The 17,695-nt window shown below is 43.5% G+C and overlaps 1 protein-coding gene across 1 annotated transcript in view; it reads right to left on the reverse strand.

Moving 5' to 3' along the window:
- Positions 1 to 1,359: 1,359 nt before the first annotated feature.
- The window catches only part of UGCG (UDP-glucose ceramide glucosyltransferase), a 116,431-nt gene continuing 100,095 nt past the window's right edge, over positions 1,360 to 17,695 (reverse strand). Inside the window, exons 8-9 of the mRNA XM_086962063.1 lie at positions 14,168 to 14,357; positions 1,360 to 3,895 (exon numbers count right to left, since the gene is read on the reverse strand). Coding sequence (XP_086818189.1) covers positions 3,725 to 3,895; positions 14,168 to 14,357 — 361 coding nt within the window. The 3' untranslated portion in view covers positions 1,360 to 3,724. The remainder of the gene's footprint in view (positions 3,896 to 14,167; positions 14,358 to 17,695) is intronic.

Raw genomic sequence — 17,695 nt, forward strand, 5'->3', positions numbered from 1 at the left:
GGGATAGAAGAGGGAAAAAGGTTTGCATTTATATAGAACTTGTTACCCCTGATTGGGTGTTCAAGCGCTTTTTTGGTGAAAAGCACGCTACTCTGGAACCCATAAGGATTAGTGGTGAATTAGTGTAGTGAAATATGAAAGTAATTTGAGTGGTGGATATTAGTCAGTTATTTGGATTGAGAAGGATAGCGGAGGGATAGAAGAAGGAAAAATGTTTGTATTTATATAGACATTAAGCAAGAATTAATGCCATTTACCCCTTTTCCGCTACAGCATGCCATTTGATCAACTCAATTAAACTGGGGTCTATGGATGACTTTGTCTTGCGAGGATCCTAAAGCTGGCTGCCATTAGCCTCACCCCTAAGCTGTGCAATATGGTCAATTCATCTTTTAAATTCATCAAAAGAAAAAGGCTTGCCCCATTCGATATGAACACTTTCCGGGCTCATGACGAGCTGAGCTCTTCATGAGGCACGCTTGAGCTGTGCTCATGACGAGCTGAGCTCGTCATGACCATTGGAACGTTCGCATGCGGGGATAATTTCCCTGCTGTGCGGAACGTTCCAAAACGGGTGTGGCCGTGACAAGCTCTGCTCGTCATAAGCACGGCGGCGCCGCGCGAGACCCCCCCCCCCCCCCCACACAGCAGGTGAAAAACGCCCCGCAGCAAAGGTGTTAAAGAAACCATCACAGGCTGTCTTCACTCTAAGCAGCAAAAGACCGTGTGTGTGTGAGTGTGAGTGTGAGAGAGAGAGAGAGAGAGAGAGAGAGAGAGAGAGAGAGAGAGAGAGAGAGAGAGAGAGAGAGTGAGAGAGAGAGAGAGAGAGAGAGAGAGAGAGAGAGAGACTCAACTCCCCTCCCTCACTGCAAAGAGCAGTTTATTGGACTTTGCTGAATTTGGTTTCCAGCCTCATCATAGAACAAGAGTCACAGGTGCAGTCCAAGAGAAACTATAGAAAAGTGAAGTGTAATTTAAGATCAGGGAGGCACAGCCACTTAGAACTTTGTGACAATATGGTATTGGCAGCAGATTGAGAACATTCAGACAGTCTGCATGGGACAAGAAATGGCGAAAAGGCATTAAGATTGGGTTGCCTAATTTCTAGCATAATTTAAATGGCTATGGTCTGCCTCGGCAAATCCAGAGGGCAAGAGCAAGTGATCTTGCCAATGCTTGTTCTGACCGTTTCTTTGCTTTTCTTTATTTTGTGTTGACATTATATTCATACTGAAGAAAGATCGTAGATACTGGGTTGATAGCTACGATCTTTCTTCAGCATTCAATAATAGTGTGTGCTAAAAGACAAACCTTTGTAGAATTGTGGCAAAACGAGTAAAAAGACAACTGAAATACAAGTTTTTGATTGTATCAAAAATTTATTTTAACAGAAACAACTCAGAAGACAATGATTTTTAAATAAACATGGTCTATTCCATACATTTCTTCATTGGTACCTATGTTTAAGACAAGTTTAAATTAACAAAATACATGGAATTTTGTTTTAAATTCTGCTTATGCTACCATCTTCGGCATTCAGTTGTATCGGCTTCTCTTTCATTATGAAGATAAGCAGTTTGGTTCAGCATAGCTGTTTTTTCCTCGAAGTAACACAGGCTCAAGTAGTGCAAAATGCACACATATAGAACAGTCAATTCATAATATCTACAAAACATTTTCTTTTTTAAAAGAAGTCTGTCCAGCCTTTTCTTCCTTTTTTTGTTGGACTGCCATTACTTTGATCCGCCCCCTACTCAGCATCAAACGAAGCAACTCATTAGCAGTGCATGGGAAGGCATCAACCAAACTTCATTTCAACGCACAAAAAAATATACAGTCAACAGAACACAGCTGTTACATTTACATTAACAAACAAAAATGAAACTTAAGTGGGTCACAACTAGACTGGTTTTCCGTGTGCAACTTCCTCAGGAAACCTCCCGAATCATAGAAATGGTCTGAACACGCAGCAAAAGCCTTCCCCATGTAGAAAAGAAATGCCCTTCAAACAAAGTCAATGATGTCATAAGGCATGGAATTATGTTAGACAAAATGGTATGACCTGAATAAAAGCTATAAATATCTTACATTTCCTGCGAATGTGCGCATTTAGCAGACAATGGACTGGCTCAGTAAATTGCCCATGTTTCATAAATAGTTATTGCTAATATACTATAAACAGTGCTTACTGGCAAAGGCAGTATTAAGTTATGGCGTAGAACTGCCATATTTGTCAATACTATATAGAATAAACTAGTGTTAAGGACTTTCGTCATGACTAGCATGCTAGTCCTTAGTGATGAAGAAAAAAAGATAAGCTTATATACAATTACATGAAAGGCTAATGCATTCCCTGTTCAACTGTTACTCCTTGATAATTTTTTTGTAACTAAATAAAAACCAGTCCAGTTCGCCACAATTCAATAACATTCAGACAAAAAGCAAGCTAGTAAGTACAGATATTGAAGTAGCGCAGAACAATGTAGTACATCTTGCATTACAGCTTGCTTATAATCTATGCCCCTTGAATCATACCGGCTGAGAACAGAAATCCCAACTGAAATATGGCTAAATCAACTGCATAAGGTAAGCTATCCATCAGTAGACTGTTTGACAATTAAATATTTTAAGAGTGTATACAATTCAGTTAGTATTTTTACTCACCCTGCCCTTTTTTTTTATTACATATGTATATATTTACAATAATTGCTGTGATTTTTTTCAGTTTACTGGCAATGAACAAAATACATGCACCTTTTTTTGCTTCAGAAGATATTACATATTTGTGTCATGAAATTACATTCCCATCAACAATATAACATTTTATAACAAAATAGCTCATGTGAAATGTTCTTGAACTGCAGTCTCTCAAACCTACCCGGACAATATTCACTCGCATATAAACAAAAAAAAAGAAAAAAAACTCACAGACGAAAAAGGGGGACAGGACAGAAGGATGAGGGGTTGAAAGAAACATCAGGCTAAAAATAGCTTGGGGGCTGGGAACATTTCACAAGATCAACCCGTGTGAACCAATCACCAAGCTATCCAAAACCATCAATTTCCATGCAGTTCATTGCACTGAAGAGAAATAGACTAAAATCTGTACCCTCCAGCCGTTCCAATTGTTCAAATTGTATCTTTCGGTTTGAAGGTACAGGAATGAAGATTCATGTTTGCTCTGCAGAAACAGTGAGAGGTAGTACCTTTGCTAAGTGGCTCAGTAAGCGCAAAGGTTCAAAAATAGTGTAGCTGCCCAACATTGAAGCGAACTACACTTAAGTTGCGTGCAGTTCGCTCCACAATGCACACCTTATTCAAGATACTGATCTAACTCAGAAGCACTTGTAATGGTGGATGGTACAATAAAAAAAGATGCCCAGAGCCATAAAAAAATCCCAAATCCTAAAAAGTATTTTTGAAGGGCGAGCCAACGTAATGTTCACTGCAGAGCAACTACGCGGGAAATGGGTCTACGGGCCAAGTGCAGTGAATCTCCCTTTGCTCAAACAAGAAAAAAATAGGATCCACTGTACAAGCTGGCAGAAACTAAAGATGGAATTTGCTTTCACAGAGGCAAGTGCCATGCAAAAAATAAATTAAAGGTCAGATACTAAAAAGATACATGTAATAAAACTTTTCAAGTTACATATCATTAAAAGCATTTATATAAACATAATTTATAATACTTTTTCTTTTTGTTAATACGCAGTCCCAACCAAGGTTATACATCAAGGATCTCCTCGGCAGTGCCACCACAGCGTAACCTATACCGTCCTGTCCTCCAGCTGATCGTTGGGTCCCACAAGGCAGATAGAAAGATGTATATCGTCATAGACTCTCGAATGAACCAAGCTACGGCGTAATCGAGCTTTGAAAAAGATAAAGCGCCACCCTGGGAATCGAAGAAAAAAATTACATGAATATTTAATCACTTCCAAGCCATTAAGTAAAACACTTAATAGTACCCAAGAAAACCAGCTTTTGTATGGAGTAAACATAGTCTAGTGTAAACTATTTATGACCGCATTGGTTCTGGCTAACTGGTTCAATTGGTCAATATGTTCTTTTTGAGATAATCAAATATCAGATTGCAAAAAAAGTCCTTCTTACAATAACAAATAATACCATAGTCTTTTTTTTTAATACAACAGGGAAATCCAAGCACATGCCAAATATAAACAAACCATAGGCTTTAAAGCATTTGACTGTTTTTGCTTTGTGAATTTGTGATATAGCACAGGAGATGGTAGGGTGTTGTACACGTTTTAGAAGCATAAATACAGAAATTGACAAAACACTACACTACACAGTAGTAGTTGCAGGCAGTACATTAAAGTATTTAGTGCAGCAAAACCTATGTTGTGACTTTTGTGGCTTTGATATGGTCATAAACTAAGCAGCACTCAGTGTAAAATAAGGATATGGACTTGTGGAAAACCACATGGAGGAACTGACTATTTATTGCTTGTACCATATCTGCAGTCCTGAGGTCTCCACAGAGTCTGTCTGAGCTGAGTTGACAGGAGTTGATATTGAAGCCGCTGGATAAGAGCCCTATTTACGTAATGTGGCCTTCGGAGACTTAATAAAGGAAAAAGTATTCACTGGCGCACTCACTCTCCACTACTCTCTACATAGAATTGTTTGAAACACTTTATCATCGACATGTTCCAACCGACAGGGTTGTTTTAGTTTTTGCACTACAGCACAAAGAGGATGCACTGATTCTTAAGATAGGGAGGGACTGCAACATGTCAGTCCACACAAGATGCCAAGAATGAAGAAGCACTCAAATACAAGTATCATTCTACTTCTGCAATGGATGCTTACAAATTCAAAGACCAGGTACAACAGAGAGCAAGGCAGTGAGACGGAAACGCTATGAAGAAGTGAATTTTCAACCTTTAGCTTAAGATAGATCTAGGCCACAATGCTCCACTGGAGCTTGTGCTCTGTGTTAGACAAAGACTAGGTAGGTACTCTGCAGATTTAAGCTGCACTAGCAAACGTTACTCCTTTAGAGAGAGCCATAAAAAAAGTGAATATTGCATGTACTCTAGTTACATTTATGTAGCGTTCCCATGTCCGACAAAGCGCTGAAGCACTTTTGGTCGATGGATAGCACTCTTTTCTATACGTAGCAGTTGCTATTTTGCCTTTAAGTAAATCCAAATTTGAAAAAAGTACATTTGTTTGTTATAGGCAGTGTTATTTGAGGCAGCACAATGATAAGGAGCAGTGTTTGCCTGATATCCTCAATTGGTATACAACACACGGTGGCCCTCTTGACTTTTGAAAAAAGTGTGATATACTAGGGAATAAAAAATAAGTATACAGAAAGTGATTCAGAGAACTACATTTCCTCCACGAAACACAGAAGACAATAGAAATGCTTCAATGAACACTGCATTACTCTCAATGTCTAACTTAGAAAAAAAGATAAAGGCAACTCTTAAAATAAATTATCCAATGTCAGACCATGCAAATAATCACATGGATGCCCAAACCAAGGGATCATGTTTTCTGATGGGGTGAGGAATAATCTTATAACTTCATGTCACTCTTGAATAGAATAGTTCACAACTTTTTATTTTCAATTTGCAACAAGAGACAGACATTTCTGATCGAGGAAACCGCAGGAGTGCTTGGGATTAATTTTGGAATATGAAAATAAAATCTACAAAATCGAGGCATGCGATAAAAATCTCTGAAATGCAAATTCAGAACCCTTTACAACTAATACTAGCAGCACCAGGCTGTCCAGAAAAGGGTTAGATATCAAGAAGGTTTCATAAAATCTGATAGTGTATTTATGTACTCAACGTCTTGGAATTTTAACACGTTCATCATAACTACATGTTGATTAAGCCCTTTTGATTTTATTGGAGACAGCAAGTCTGGTCTCAATTCAGCTTCATGAGATAGGCCATGATCGATGAATCAGATCAGAATAGGCAGGAAACATGAGAATTGTGTGACTCCAAAGAATTCAACTTCTTCCCCACTGCTAGGGAGAATGGAAGTTGAACAAGAAACGGGACACTAATATCCATCAAAATCACCCAAAAACAGTGTTTTAAAGAGGACTTGGATGTCCACCCTTAGGATTTTCCATATAGTTGAGCAGAAAACATTTATATTTACAGTGTAGCTCAAAAATGGAAAATGGCATGCAGGATTTCTTGATCTGTCAGTACAGTGTTCTCTGTTAATAATCTCCCCAAAACAATATCTTCCCTACATGATGCCACACCAATACAAACATTGCACTGTAGAGAGAAGATGGCCAACAGAGTCTGAAGTTTGGAAACCACTTGACAATGCTCAAAACCTTCTAAAGTTGCTGATGCCACATCACGTTGAAGTGTACTTTCAGGATGAGCAGGAACAGATAGGAGTACAAAAAAACAGCACTAGCTTTAATCACTAATTCCTTAAGTCAGAAGTTCCTGCCCTTGGTCAGGTGTTAAGCCTCTATAGTCTGTTCAAAACATTGGCAGCTATTAAGCAGAAGTCTTTTCCTAGCGAAATTTTTAAATACCTTTTATTTAAAATCTTTCATCATTTAATGTGTGACAAAAGACCGATTAAAGACTTCATTTTTAGTCTTCCCTCAAAGCACTAAGATAGTAGATTTGTATTGAGAAAGGTCTTGGGTGTCCGTCACCTGGGAGTCTCCACACCACTAGATCTAGGATCTTTTCAAAGTTCTCTTGAAAGGTTGTGTTGTCATTGTTCATCTCTAAAGACATCCTTGAGGTGATGACAAAGCGGCTCTGGGTAGCCTAAATCCTATTTTCCCTTTCAAGCACTGCAGGAACCCACTCATTTAACCAGATCAGTGCTAAGGGAATTCCCCTGGAGTGCTGTTACTCCAGGATCCCCATTGTTCATGACTAGCTCAGCTCGTCATGAGCACACGACTAGTGTACTGCATGACGAGCAGCGAAGGGGTTAAATAGCTGACATGCTTGCTCAATGCCCTTCACTTAGTATGCCCGACTTGTTCCACAAGACTCAAACTGCAACTCACTAATGAGGCCCAACACAGTCAAAACCAGAGTTGCTTGAAAGAACCTGGCCAGCTGGTTTGAGTTGGACTGTTCCTACTGAAGACAGATCAAATCTGATTTGCATATGGGTGATTTCTGTCTGGAGTGGAATAGTGGACAAAAAAAAATAAAAACATTAGACTGGAACACAGCCTCGAGCGATTGGCAATGGCTGACACTTCAGCAAACATTCTAGACATAATTTGTGTTTAGTGATTTTCAAAGCTACCAAAAAATCAGTGCCTCAGAAATTAACCATAATAATATTTCTACAAGGGAGACCTGAGGATCACTGGGGACCTGGATAGTAACTATAACAAAAACACACTGTACCTGGTTAGCAATACTTTTGATGCAAAGAACCAAATGGCGAATATAATTTATAAAGGAGTTTATGAAAAACTATTTCAAGACGCAGCCCAGTGAGGATTTATTTATTTAATTTAATTTATTTATTTATAAAGTTTTATATAGCGCTGGCTAGACCCGGAGGTATCAGAGCGTTTTACATGGGCATCAGATCATAGTTACAGGTTACATCATTGCAAAGGTTACACAGTTCTTAGAGCATGGCAACATAGTTACATGTAAGGTCGAGATAAACAATAAGAACAAATACGTAAGGGGAAAAGCAGGTAAGGTGAGAGATTCAGGGGAGGGGGGTTGGAGCACGGGAAGTAGAAAGATAATGAGGACGGAAAAGGGGAGGGGCGGGTGAGAGACACAGCATGGGAAGAGGAGGGGAAGGGTAGTGGGGACACAAACCGGTAGACGAGTCAAGGCAACGTCCAAAGTCCAGTAAGATGTGATCCCAGGGCAGACAAGGGGAGAGATTCAAGGTAGAGGATAGGAGCTAGGGAAGAGACAATAAGGAGAGACGAAAAGAAGTCTGCCTAAAGACCGACTGGGTAGGTGACGACCAAGGAGGGAATCCACGGCCCATCTCCCCTATAGCTAAACCAAGTAGCTCCATCGGGCGTCAGACAAAATAGTTCGGTCTCAATCCATTGAGAGAGGAGGGAAGGAGAGACATAAATAGAGGGAGGATGCGGGAGGAGACGACAGGAGAGACGAAAGGAAGTGCAACAATGTGGTTCGACAATATACCAGAAAAAGAGCAACAAGTAAACATTAAGTAGAACAGTCAGCAATACATTAGGGGAGGAGAGAAAGGAGAGATAAAGTAAAGTAGTGGGGGGTAGGGGAGGAGAGAGAGTGAGGATAAGGAAAGAGACAAACGTAGAGACAAAAGGAAGTAAGTCTAAAAAACGACTGGGTAGGTGACGACCAAGGAGGGAATCCACGCCCATCTCCCCTATAGCTAAAACCAGGGTAGCTCCATCGGGCATCATACAAAATAGTTCAGTCTCAAGTGGCGAGGGAAGAGGTTCACAGAAAAACAGGGTGGGGACAAAGGGCTGGCGCATGCGAGGGCAGAGGACAGAAGCTGGAAAGAGTAGGAGCGAAGGGGGGGGGGGGTTTGGGGGAAGTGGGAGCGGGAAGGTAAGGTCAGGAGAGACGTGGGTGCGTTAGGCTGAAGTCCGGCTGGGTAGGTGATACTCAAAGGAGGGAGCCCAAAGTCAATCTCCCCCATAGCGAACGAGGTAGCTCCATCGGGCATCATACAAAGGTATGCTCTTTTGAGGTGATACACTGAAGTGATAAACCGTGATCAGCAAGTATCAACAAACATAAAAGCTGCACAGCCTCTTAGAGCAAGTCAACAATCATATAGGTCTGGGTTTTTAAAGTCGACGACGTTTTGATCCAAATAAAAATGGCGGGATCATCATCAGGTTACAATACCACGAGCCAGAGAGAGTGAGATTATGAAGGGTAATAAAATGGCTAAAGGTCCCTGTTGACAAGCCTCAAGAACAAGGTGGCTGGGAATAGCCTGAACTGGAAATATGCTAGATAACCATGGGGTTCTTCAATCAGTGGGAAGATCGTTTGGCACGTGGGGTCTGGTTTGGTTTTGGTTGAGCACAGCATTCCTTCATGAGGCTTGATTCAGCCCAAAAATGGAGATATATCGGTAGCGCGCAGTGGCAGCATGGAGTCCTTTTGGGACAATGGGTTCAAGGGAGACTCCCATGAGTATCCAGCATAATCCCTGAGCTAGCCACTTCCGGCCACCCTGTTCTTGAGGCAACGGGCCATGCTGCTCCTGTGTTTTTTGATACACTAGTTGATCATGATTTATCACTTGAGTGTATCACCTTAAAACAGAGCACCAAACACTACTTAAAGCCTCACTGGTGTATGATAGTCTGGTCTCGAGTTTACTGTATTTAACTCCGATCCATACCAGAAATCTCACACCCAAACCTGCTTTCTAACTGCCATTTCAAAAAGAGCAATTTAACCTCCTTCCACTGCCTACTTGCCATCAAGGGAATGCGGGACAAAACCCCCCAGATTATACTAGGGCGAATAAATTAAAAAGGTAATTTTCCCAATGTTGAATCCTTGTAGAGTTGATCTAGTCTTCATGAACTAAAGTAGGTAGAAGGCTACCAAACTGAGCGACGAAGACCACTGCGAACATTTTACTCCCGTTATTTAATAACGAGATGGACCTAGAGAGCCACACAATTAAGTCACTGCCTGCTTTGTGAATTATTAAGATCACTGCATCCAAGTAAATATTTAGTACCATACTACTTCAGAATTCGGAGTCCTTACTATTACAATATATTACATAGAATTTCACTACAAACTGCTTCCTTTCGTCTTTACACTTTGTGTTAAAATAATCCTTTACAGCATGATGGGGGTAGGAGTCGGGGATGGGCGATCAACCAATTTAACTCGTGCATATCATGTTGGGGGAGAGGGGATGAGGGAGAATCGGAGGCTTTGTTCCATCAAATTTGGAGGAATAAAGTCCGAAGCTCTATGCAAATATCATCAAGAACCTCAATTTCCTTATAGGTAAGCACCTATCCATTCTCATAATAATTTTGATTTCTGAACCGCAGACCCTTTTCAGGATCATAAATCAGGAGCTACCAGTACTGACGTATGGTCTCAGATCTCATATGAATTTTATTTCAGACACTGCTCTCACATGGAACCTGTTTTCCTATACTTGTGCCCTTTTCATTCCCATTTTAGCAGATATCAAAAAATGAAATCAGCCCAAAGTACGAGTTACTTACCTTCGGTAACAATGTATCTGGTAGAGACTATTCTAGCCACAGATTCCTTAACGTAGAATTATCCCCAGGAGTGAGACTGAAGCCCGAAACTTTTTTGCCACAGCATCCCTGAGCGCCGGGGGTGGGGCGACATCATGCGACTCCGCCCAGGCGTCTTTCGTGCACTTGACGTCAGTGAGGTCACATAAGACCCACCCCGGCGCGCCTACGTCAGTTTTCTTCTGAGAACTTTTCCGCACCCCAACACGGAATCACCAGATAAAAAACTGTGGAAGCATGGGAACAGTGTGCGAAGAGCAGAAAAATTGGTAAGAAGCGGTGACTAAAACCACACAAAATAGTGGCAACACCGTAGAACCCAAAGGCAGGAAAGAAGAAAGAGCAAGCAGAGCCCTGCACAGCCACCCTGTCAGCACAAAGACAGCCTCCCACTCCAGTGCCCCAGAGGCGAGGAACATGCATAAAGTCATGGTACACGTAGTAACCCTACCACCCCCATCCAGAGAAAGGGGGACCAGTCCCAAGACAGACAGGGACAACAACCCTCCAAGTCACCCTAAATAGAGGGCAACCACCCACGAGGGAGAAGGCAAGACATGGCCAGATGACCCTTAATAAGGGAATAGCACTGGAAGGAAGGGAGGGGAAGGACATGGATATGAAGCCATCTCCCCCAAACCTAGAGTAGCCAGAGCAGCAGGGCACGGGAGCACCGGAACCCCATCCTCCAAGAACCAAGGAGGAATGAACCGCCCCCAGACGGAGCCACCCGTCAATAACAAGGAAGGCACTCACAGGAGACACAGCCGCCCCTCCACCGGGAGGCGAGTACCGAAGACCAACCCAAGGGTCCTCGCAGAATAGGGGAGGAAGGGCAGCCTTGAAGGAATCTGTGGCTAGAATAGTCTCTACCAGATACATCGTTAAAGAAGGTAAGTAACTCGTACATCTGATAGAGACTACTAGCCGTAAGAACCTTGTCCCTGACAGGCAAGGGGAACCCCCACAAGCAGAACCCTACCAACCGCAAGGGGATGTAGGAGGGAAAAGAAGGCTGAAGAGGCTTGTACACTCACAGCAGAGGAACCAAAGGCAAGGGCGGATAGGCCGAAGCATCCCACTCCCCCACAAGGCAACAGAACATCCGCCCAGGACCAAGACAGGAAAAGCAGAAATAGAAGCCTAGAGGGCCCAAGGAAACTAGGGAAAAGGAGGAAGAGGAGGAGGAGGAGGAGGGAATACTCCATCCCGAAGCCAAGCATGGCGATGGAGAGTGACCGAGGAAGCCATGGCCCGGCCCAACACCTCTGAGATGTCCAGGGCAGAGCGGCGAATGAACGCCACCTCCCGGCCATCCAACCATTATGCCGCAAGTCCATTTGGCCACCCTTCGGGGACGCCGTTGATCCCAGATATTCAGCCGAGTCCCACAAACAAGAGGAGGCCCGAGCCAGCACACAAAGGATGTTCAGAGCCCGCAGGGCAGAGCTGGTCGAGGCGAACATGTTGCGCCCCCCAAGAGCCCAGCCAGCGGGCCTCTCGGGATGGCGGAGTCAACAGTGGTGGCAAGGAGGGAAAAGCAGTCAGAAAAAGAGGACTGGAGGCCGAGGGGTGGAGGGAAAGGCACGCCGGGAGATGCCAGTACAGAAGATGCCGAGGCACTGGGTCCCCCGAGGCAGGACGCCTCCAAGCCCCTGTCAAGGAGGGGAGCAGGATCTCCCTTCCAACAGAGCCCTGGTGGAGGATCTGCAATAGATGGTCCGCCGGAAAATGAGCCACCAGGTCACCCATACGCAGGATGCCCACAGCCGTGGACACCGCATGAGCGAAGGCCGAACCCACCTCCGTAGGGCCCCGCAGCGGGGAAAGCAGCTCCTCCGTGGGCGACGGCTGCAAACTAAGGCGCCGTCCCCGAGGCCAAGCGAGGCGGGCAAGGGCCAGACCTGGAAGTCAGAAGGAGCGGACGAATGAGGGACCTGCCGCTCTTCCGCAAACACCTCTGCCTCAGGAAGGGCGGGGAGCAGTCTTTCGAAACCCGTGAAAAAGACACCACACGGCGACAAGTCTCCGGGGAGGATGACACCAAGATACAGGCTGCCTCCTGAGAAGAAGATGCGTCTGAAGACGAATCCGCAGTACAACCCCTGCGCGGAGCAGTAGAGTCCGCTGCCTGAGGCGGAGTGCCGGCACCATCCGGCACCCCGGACAAGGTTCCTCCCAGTCGCCTCGCACCGGGGACCGGAGCGGGGCTGGAGCCGAACCGGCCGGGCGCCGACCCAACCTCCACCAAGGTAAACAAATGCGTAGGGGAACGAGATGGCCCCGGAGAGTGACACGAAGCCCTCCGCCATCCGCGGCCCAGAATGAGGCGTAGATCACTCGGCAACCCATGAGGTGGTGCCAGGGACAATTCCACCTCCAACTCACCCCAGTCGAGGCGGCCGCCTGCGGGGAAGGACAAGAGGGGCCCGGAGAGAGGCAAGGGGCTGCACCGATCCCTGTGGCTCCGTACAGTTCAGCTGCTGTCGGCGCCGTAGCGGCATCACCTCGACCGTAGACAGGCCCACCCTGTCAAGGGACCGAGAGGGGCTCGGGGATGCGACTCGAGCCCCGGTGACCTCCTGCGACACCACAGGTACTCTCGCAGGAGTTTGCGGCAAGGCAGAGACGCCGTGGCCTGAAGGAGGTTCCTCAGAGAGCCCCGACTCAACAGCACTACACCCTCCAAGCCTGGATCCAAACCAGTCGGCGTTGGAGCCGCCACCTTAGGGCCCTACACAAGGCGAGGGGTCCGCCGACGCCCCAGGAGGAGATGAAGGGGGAGACGCCAGCGAGGCCTGTAAAGCAGCAGCGTATGTCTCCATTTGGACTCTCGACGCCCCAACACCAGGAAACAGTGGACGGGACGACATGCGGGGCGCATCACCCGCGGAGAGTCCTGGCCCCCGGAAGACCGGAACCCAGCCCCCGGGACAAACTGCAACACTTACCCACCGGGGAGCGACGCTCACATGACATCGGATAAAGGCACGGACGACGACCACGGCCGAGCCTGAAGTTGTCCGCCGAAGCAGACTGAGGGGAGGACATCGACCTGGAGAGATGCGCTGAGAGAAGTTTCATGTGGTGCTCCGACCGCGACTTGGGCGTAAACTATTGACAGGCCTCGCTGTCGGAGGTGCCGTGATCCTCCCCCAAACACCACATACAAATGAGGTGTGGGTCTGTCGCCGACATAAGACGCCCACAAAACGTACAAGTTTTGAAGCGCGATGGCATTCGCACACTGTTCCACCAAAAGAATGGATAAAAAAGGGTCCCGAAACAGGCCTGTAGTAAGGACCGGATCTGCGTTGCACGCGGAAAAGGAAAAAACTGACGTGGGCGCGCCGAGGCGAATCTTTTGTGACCTCGCGGATGTCACGTGCGCGGACGACGCCGAGGCGGAGTCGCGTAATGTCACCCCGACCCCAGCGCGCAGGGATGCTGTGGCAAAAAAGTTTCTGGGTCCAGTCTCGCGCCTGGGGATAATTCTACGTGAAGGAATCTGCGGCTAGTAGTCTCTAGCAAATTGTTGTTTTAATTGAATCACTTCTGAACTGACAAAAAGAAAAAAAGGTACGCCCAGATAGAATTGTTATTTATTTTTGGGAAATATATACGATGTCTTTATTAAATAATATTATGGGTACAAATCTTCAATGTTCATGAATATAAATACCAATCTCATAATGGAGAAATAACTGAGGATTGCCCTGCAATTACAAATACACCTTCAAAGTTTTCGTACTCACTGTTGCCAGTCATTTCTCATAACCATATAAAGGTTCTAATCAACTGAAAAAGTCCTAAAACAAATCCTCAGAAAGTACATTCCTAATTTGAAAGCAAGTCCCTGGCAAACTAGCAGAATAGATAACAATTTCAAAACCCATACATGTGACATACCTGGACACCTTTAAGTTGAATGTAGTCAAAGATGAACCATGCCAAGCAGTGGCACATAAAAAAAACCATGATGTCCCACTTGAAAATATGATGTGCTGCCCAACCAATAATTAAACTGGCAACAAAACATTCTGAGATGGGTTCACAGACAATTGTAGCAGGCAGCATGTTTATTCGCAGTTTGGCCCACCTGAAAGAAATGAGAAAGAGGAAATATCAGTTAAAAAAATCTCACTGACAGGTAGCTGCACACCCATTAACAAGTTGCTTTAATTGTCAAACACTCATTTACTGTATCCACTGAAATACTGTATGTGGTACTGGCACTGATTCAGGTGGGGTTTTAAAAAATTTTTTAAAACGTATGAAATCTGATAAAATGATACATTTCATTCTGGTTTTCAATACAGTACTTAAATCCATTGGCTACAATGGGAAACTAAAGACTACTAGTGTTACACATACTGCCAATTAGTGAAAATTAAAAATTAAACTTGATGCTATGCAACAAGTATTGAATCACCATACATTTTTATGTCTAAAGTAGCAATCAAAAGCAAAAAAACCCATCAAGGACAGATATGAGCTACCACGAAAATGGTATCCAACAAATATGCACTCAGATAAAACATTCATGGTACTATAACCAGCAACAATGATAGCATATCAAAAGCTGGCATTCACAGCAGTGTTCTGTGGTGGTGCACTATCTGGCAGCTTTTTACTGGTTCCAGGAGGGCAAGATGGACGTCTATGTTTGTATGGGGATGTAGTATGATGTGTGCATGAGAACCTAACATGGTGTAAGCACTTTTGAACGCCTATGGAGGGATATCAAAAAGAAATCTAGATCTAGAAAACACTATTTATTCGCACTCTAAGCATAAAGGGACAATGGTTAGCTTGAACCGCATGGCATTGTCTCATACATGCTTCTGTAAATTGCCCCCTATGAATGTCTGTCTGTACAGGATGCCACAACACTTATTTTTTAAACAAATATTTTGAAAAAAAATGTTTTTACGTAATCTACATTTTCTTACTTTGTATGTGAAAATCATAAATAAAAGTGATGTTTGAAATGTGTAGATCTGTAAAAAGGTTTTTAAAAGTCTTTCCTAAAAATGAAAAGGATATAAGGATGAGATATTACAAAGGAGCGAAGATGGAACATAAAGAATAATGATTTTAGATACTACAATACAAAGTAGTACTGGGCAATAAACCTATTTATGTAACAAAGCATGCCAATAAAGAGTTATGAAACAAATGTAAATTGATCTAACACGAGGAGGACTTTAAATATCAAAACAGAGATAGAACAGACAGATGAAAGCCATGAAAGAAGATATTGGTGGACAGGTCTAAAAAAGAGATGTTTCTCTGTCAACAATGCGTGAACTACACAATCTTGCTCAAAAAGAGTACAATCGCCCATCCGTACACGAGGAAAAAGATCAAAATATAATAGCATGGCACTTGTAAGTCATAGTATAGTATATATGCGAACCTCTGCGCATGTATATGTTATCATGGTGGGATGAAGGACTGCTAAAGTGAGGCAGAATGAACACCGGCCACATGTTGAACTGCAAAATTTGGAATGACACGTAGCAAGGCATTTTATATAGGAAAGGCACAACCTTAATCAAATTAAGGTCATAATTCTACAAATGACAGTCCCACTCTAAGGAGAAAACGTGAATAGGGTGAAGCAGATGGCTACAGAAACTTGATGTGTAAGTAAGTGGGGGCTCAAGGAGATTCAAGACATGAAGTTCTTAGTCGGAACAGTAGAAATACAAGTTAAAAAAGAGAAATACCAAGTCAGCTATAGAGAAGAAAAGCATGAATACTTGGAAAAGAGATCCCCTGAGGAGGAGCCGCCATGACAGAAGATGCTGAGAAATACGCAAATACTATATTGATGATATATCAAGCACTAACGCTTTGTGGGGAGGGCAAAGTACCCTGATGTTTGGTTGTAAGAGGTGTCCAGTTTTAATCTACTAGAACCTTAGTGAGAATGATAAGTTCTTTATGCTTTTGTTTACAGTTGTTAATATATGGGCTTACAAGGAAGGTGTGAGGCATCAACATGCACTGAATCTGAGATACTTTGTTTGAAAGTAATGTTTTAACTGATTTAAGATTATAAAAATATAAAGGGATATAAATTAATAGAGCAGGTCTGCGAAGAAAGGGATTTACAAAATGAGTGAGGAATGCACACACCAATTACCAGGAATTCACAGGAAACTGGATTTATAATGTCTGAGCAAGGAAAAGGTCACTGATGATAGAGAACTCAAGTACAAAGTTTTGACAGAAATAAATGAAACTTACGACACTGGCCATAACTTTAATATATGCTTCTAAAAAGTAAACGTGATCGAAACTAGACTACTAGTGCAGATTTTTCTCTCTTTGGAAACACTGCCATGTTCACCTAAAGCTAACCAGGTGGACCCACTATCCCAGATGGTGTTGCAACGACATGTAACCTAGTTGTACAGTTAGATAATAGAACCCCAGGATTTTATTTAATTGGGGAGGAGGAAGGTGTCAGGTGTGTTTTTTTCAGTAATTCAAGTTCCTAAATATCTAAATAATAGCAGTGTTATTACAACTTCCTTGCTCATCTTTCTTTTCAGATTTGCTGCAATTGTTAAACAATGACAGCAACATTAAAGCCAAAACAATAAAGAAAGAAACTGCAGAAATATCCCTAGGAGATACCAAGAGCAGAAATCGAAAAGACTAAAAAGCAAAGGCCAGAACCTTGTGGAATCTTCGACAGCTGAGCAAACAAACACAAACTGGCGGTATTTAGCTGAAGAAGGATTTTGGAGGTGCAGCTGGGACAAACGCCCTAAAGTGGCATCATTGTATTCCCTGTCCAGTCTACGTTACATATTTAACACAAAAAACGAACTTTAATTATTTTTAAACAAATTAAGACTTTTTTTTTTAATAGGGACTTAAAATCTGCCTCGAGATCTCTTACCTGAGGGAATTAATCTATTGGTAAAAACAGAGTCGAGATCTCTTACCGGAGAGAATTAATCTAGCGGTCAAGCTAGGTCACGAAACTTATGATAGAGAAATCTATTCCTATGCCAGCCCTTTTAAGAGCAAATGGGATATTTTGGTCTTATTTTGTGTGTCTAGGATGACCCAATGGCACTTCTGTACAACAGTCAAGCTCAAAAAACACCTAATTGAACGGACTAGCTTTGCACCCGACAGGAATATATGTTGTTTTTTTGCACAAGTTTACAAAGCATGCCATAACAACGCGGACGTTACAATGACTGCGTTGTTATTTCGCATATCGTTACAACGCAAGTCGGAACAACGACTTGCGTTCGGGGGCGCTGGATGTTGGAATAGTATAATTTACTATTCCAACTCCAGTTTGTGCGGACACTAAGGAAGGTGTTAGATTTTAAATCCAACTCCTTCTGCCCCCCAACTTGAGTTGTAACGGTATGCGAAATAACAACGCAGTTGTTGTAACGAGCGCGT

This window comes from Lissotriton vulgaris, chromosome 3_1 (genome assembly GCF_964263255.1).
Source record: "Lissotriton vulgaris chromosome 3_1, aLisVul1.2, whole genome shotgun sequence".
Lineage (NCBI taxonomy): Eukaryota > Metazoa > Chordata > Amphibia > Caudata > Salamandridae > Lissotriton > Lissotriton vulgaris.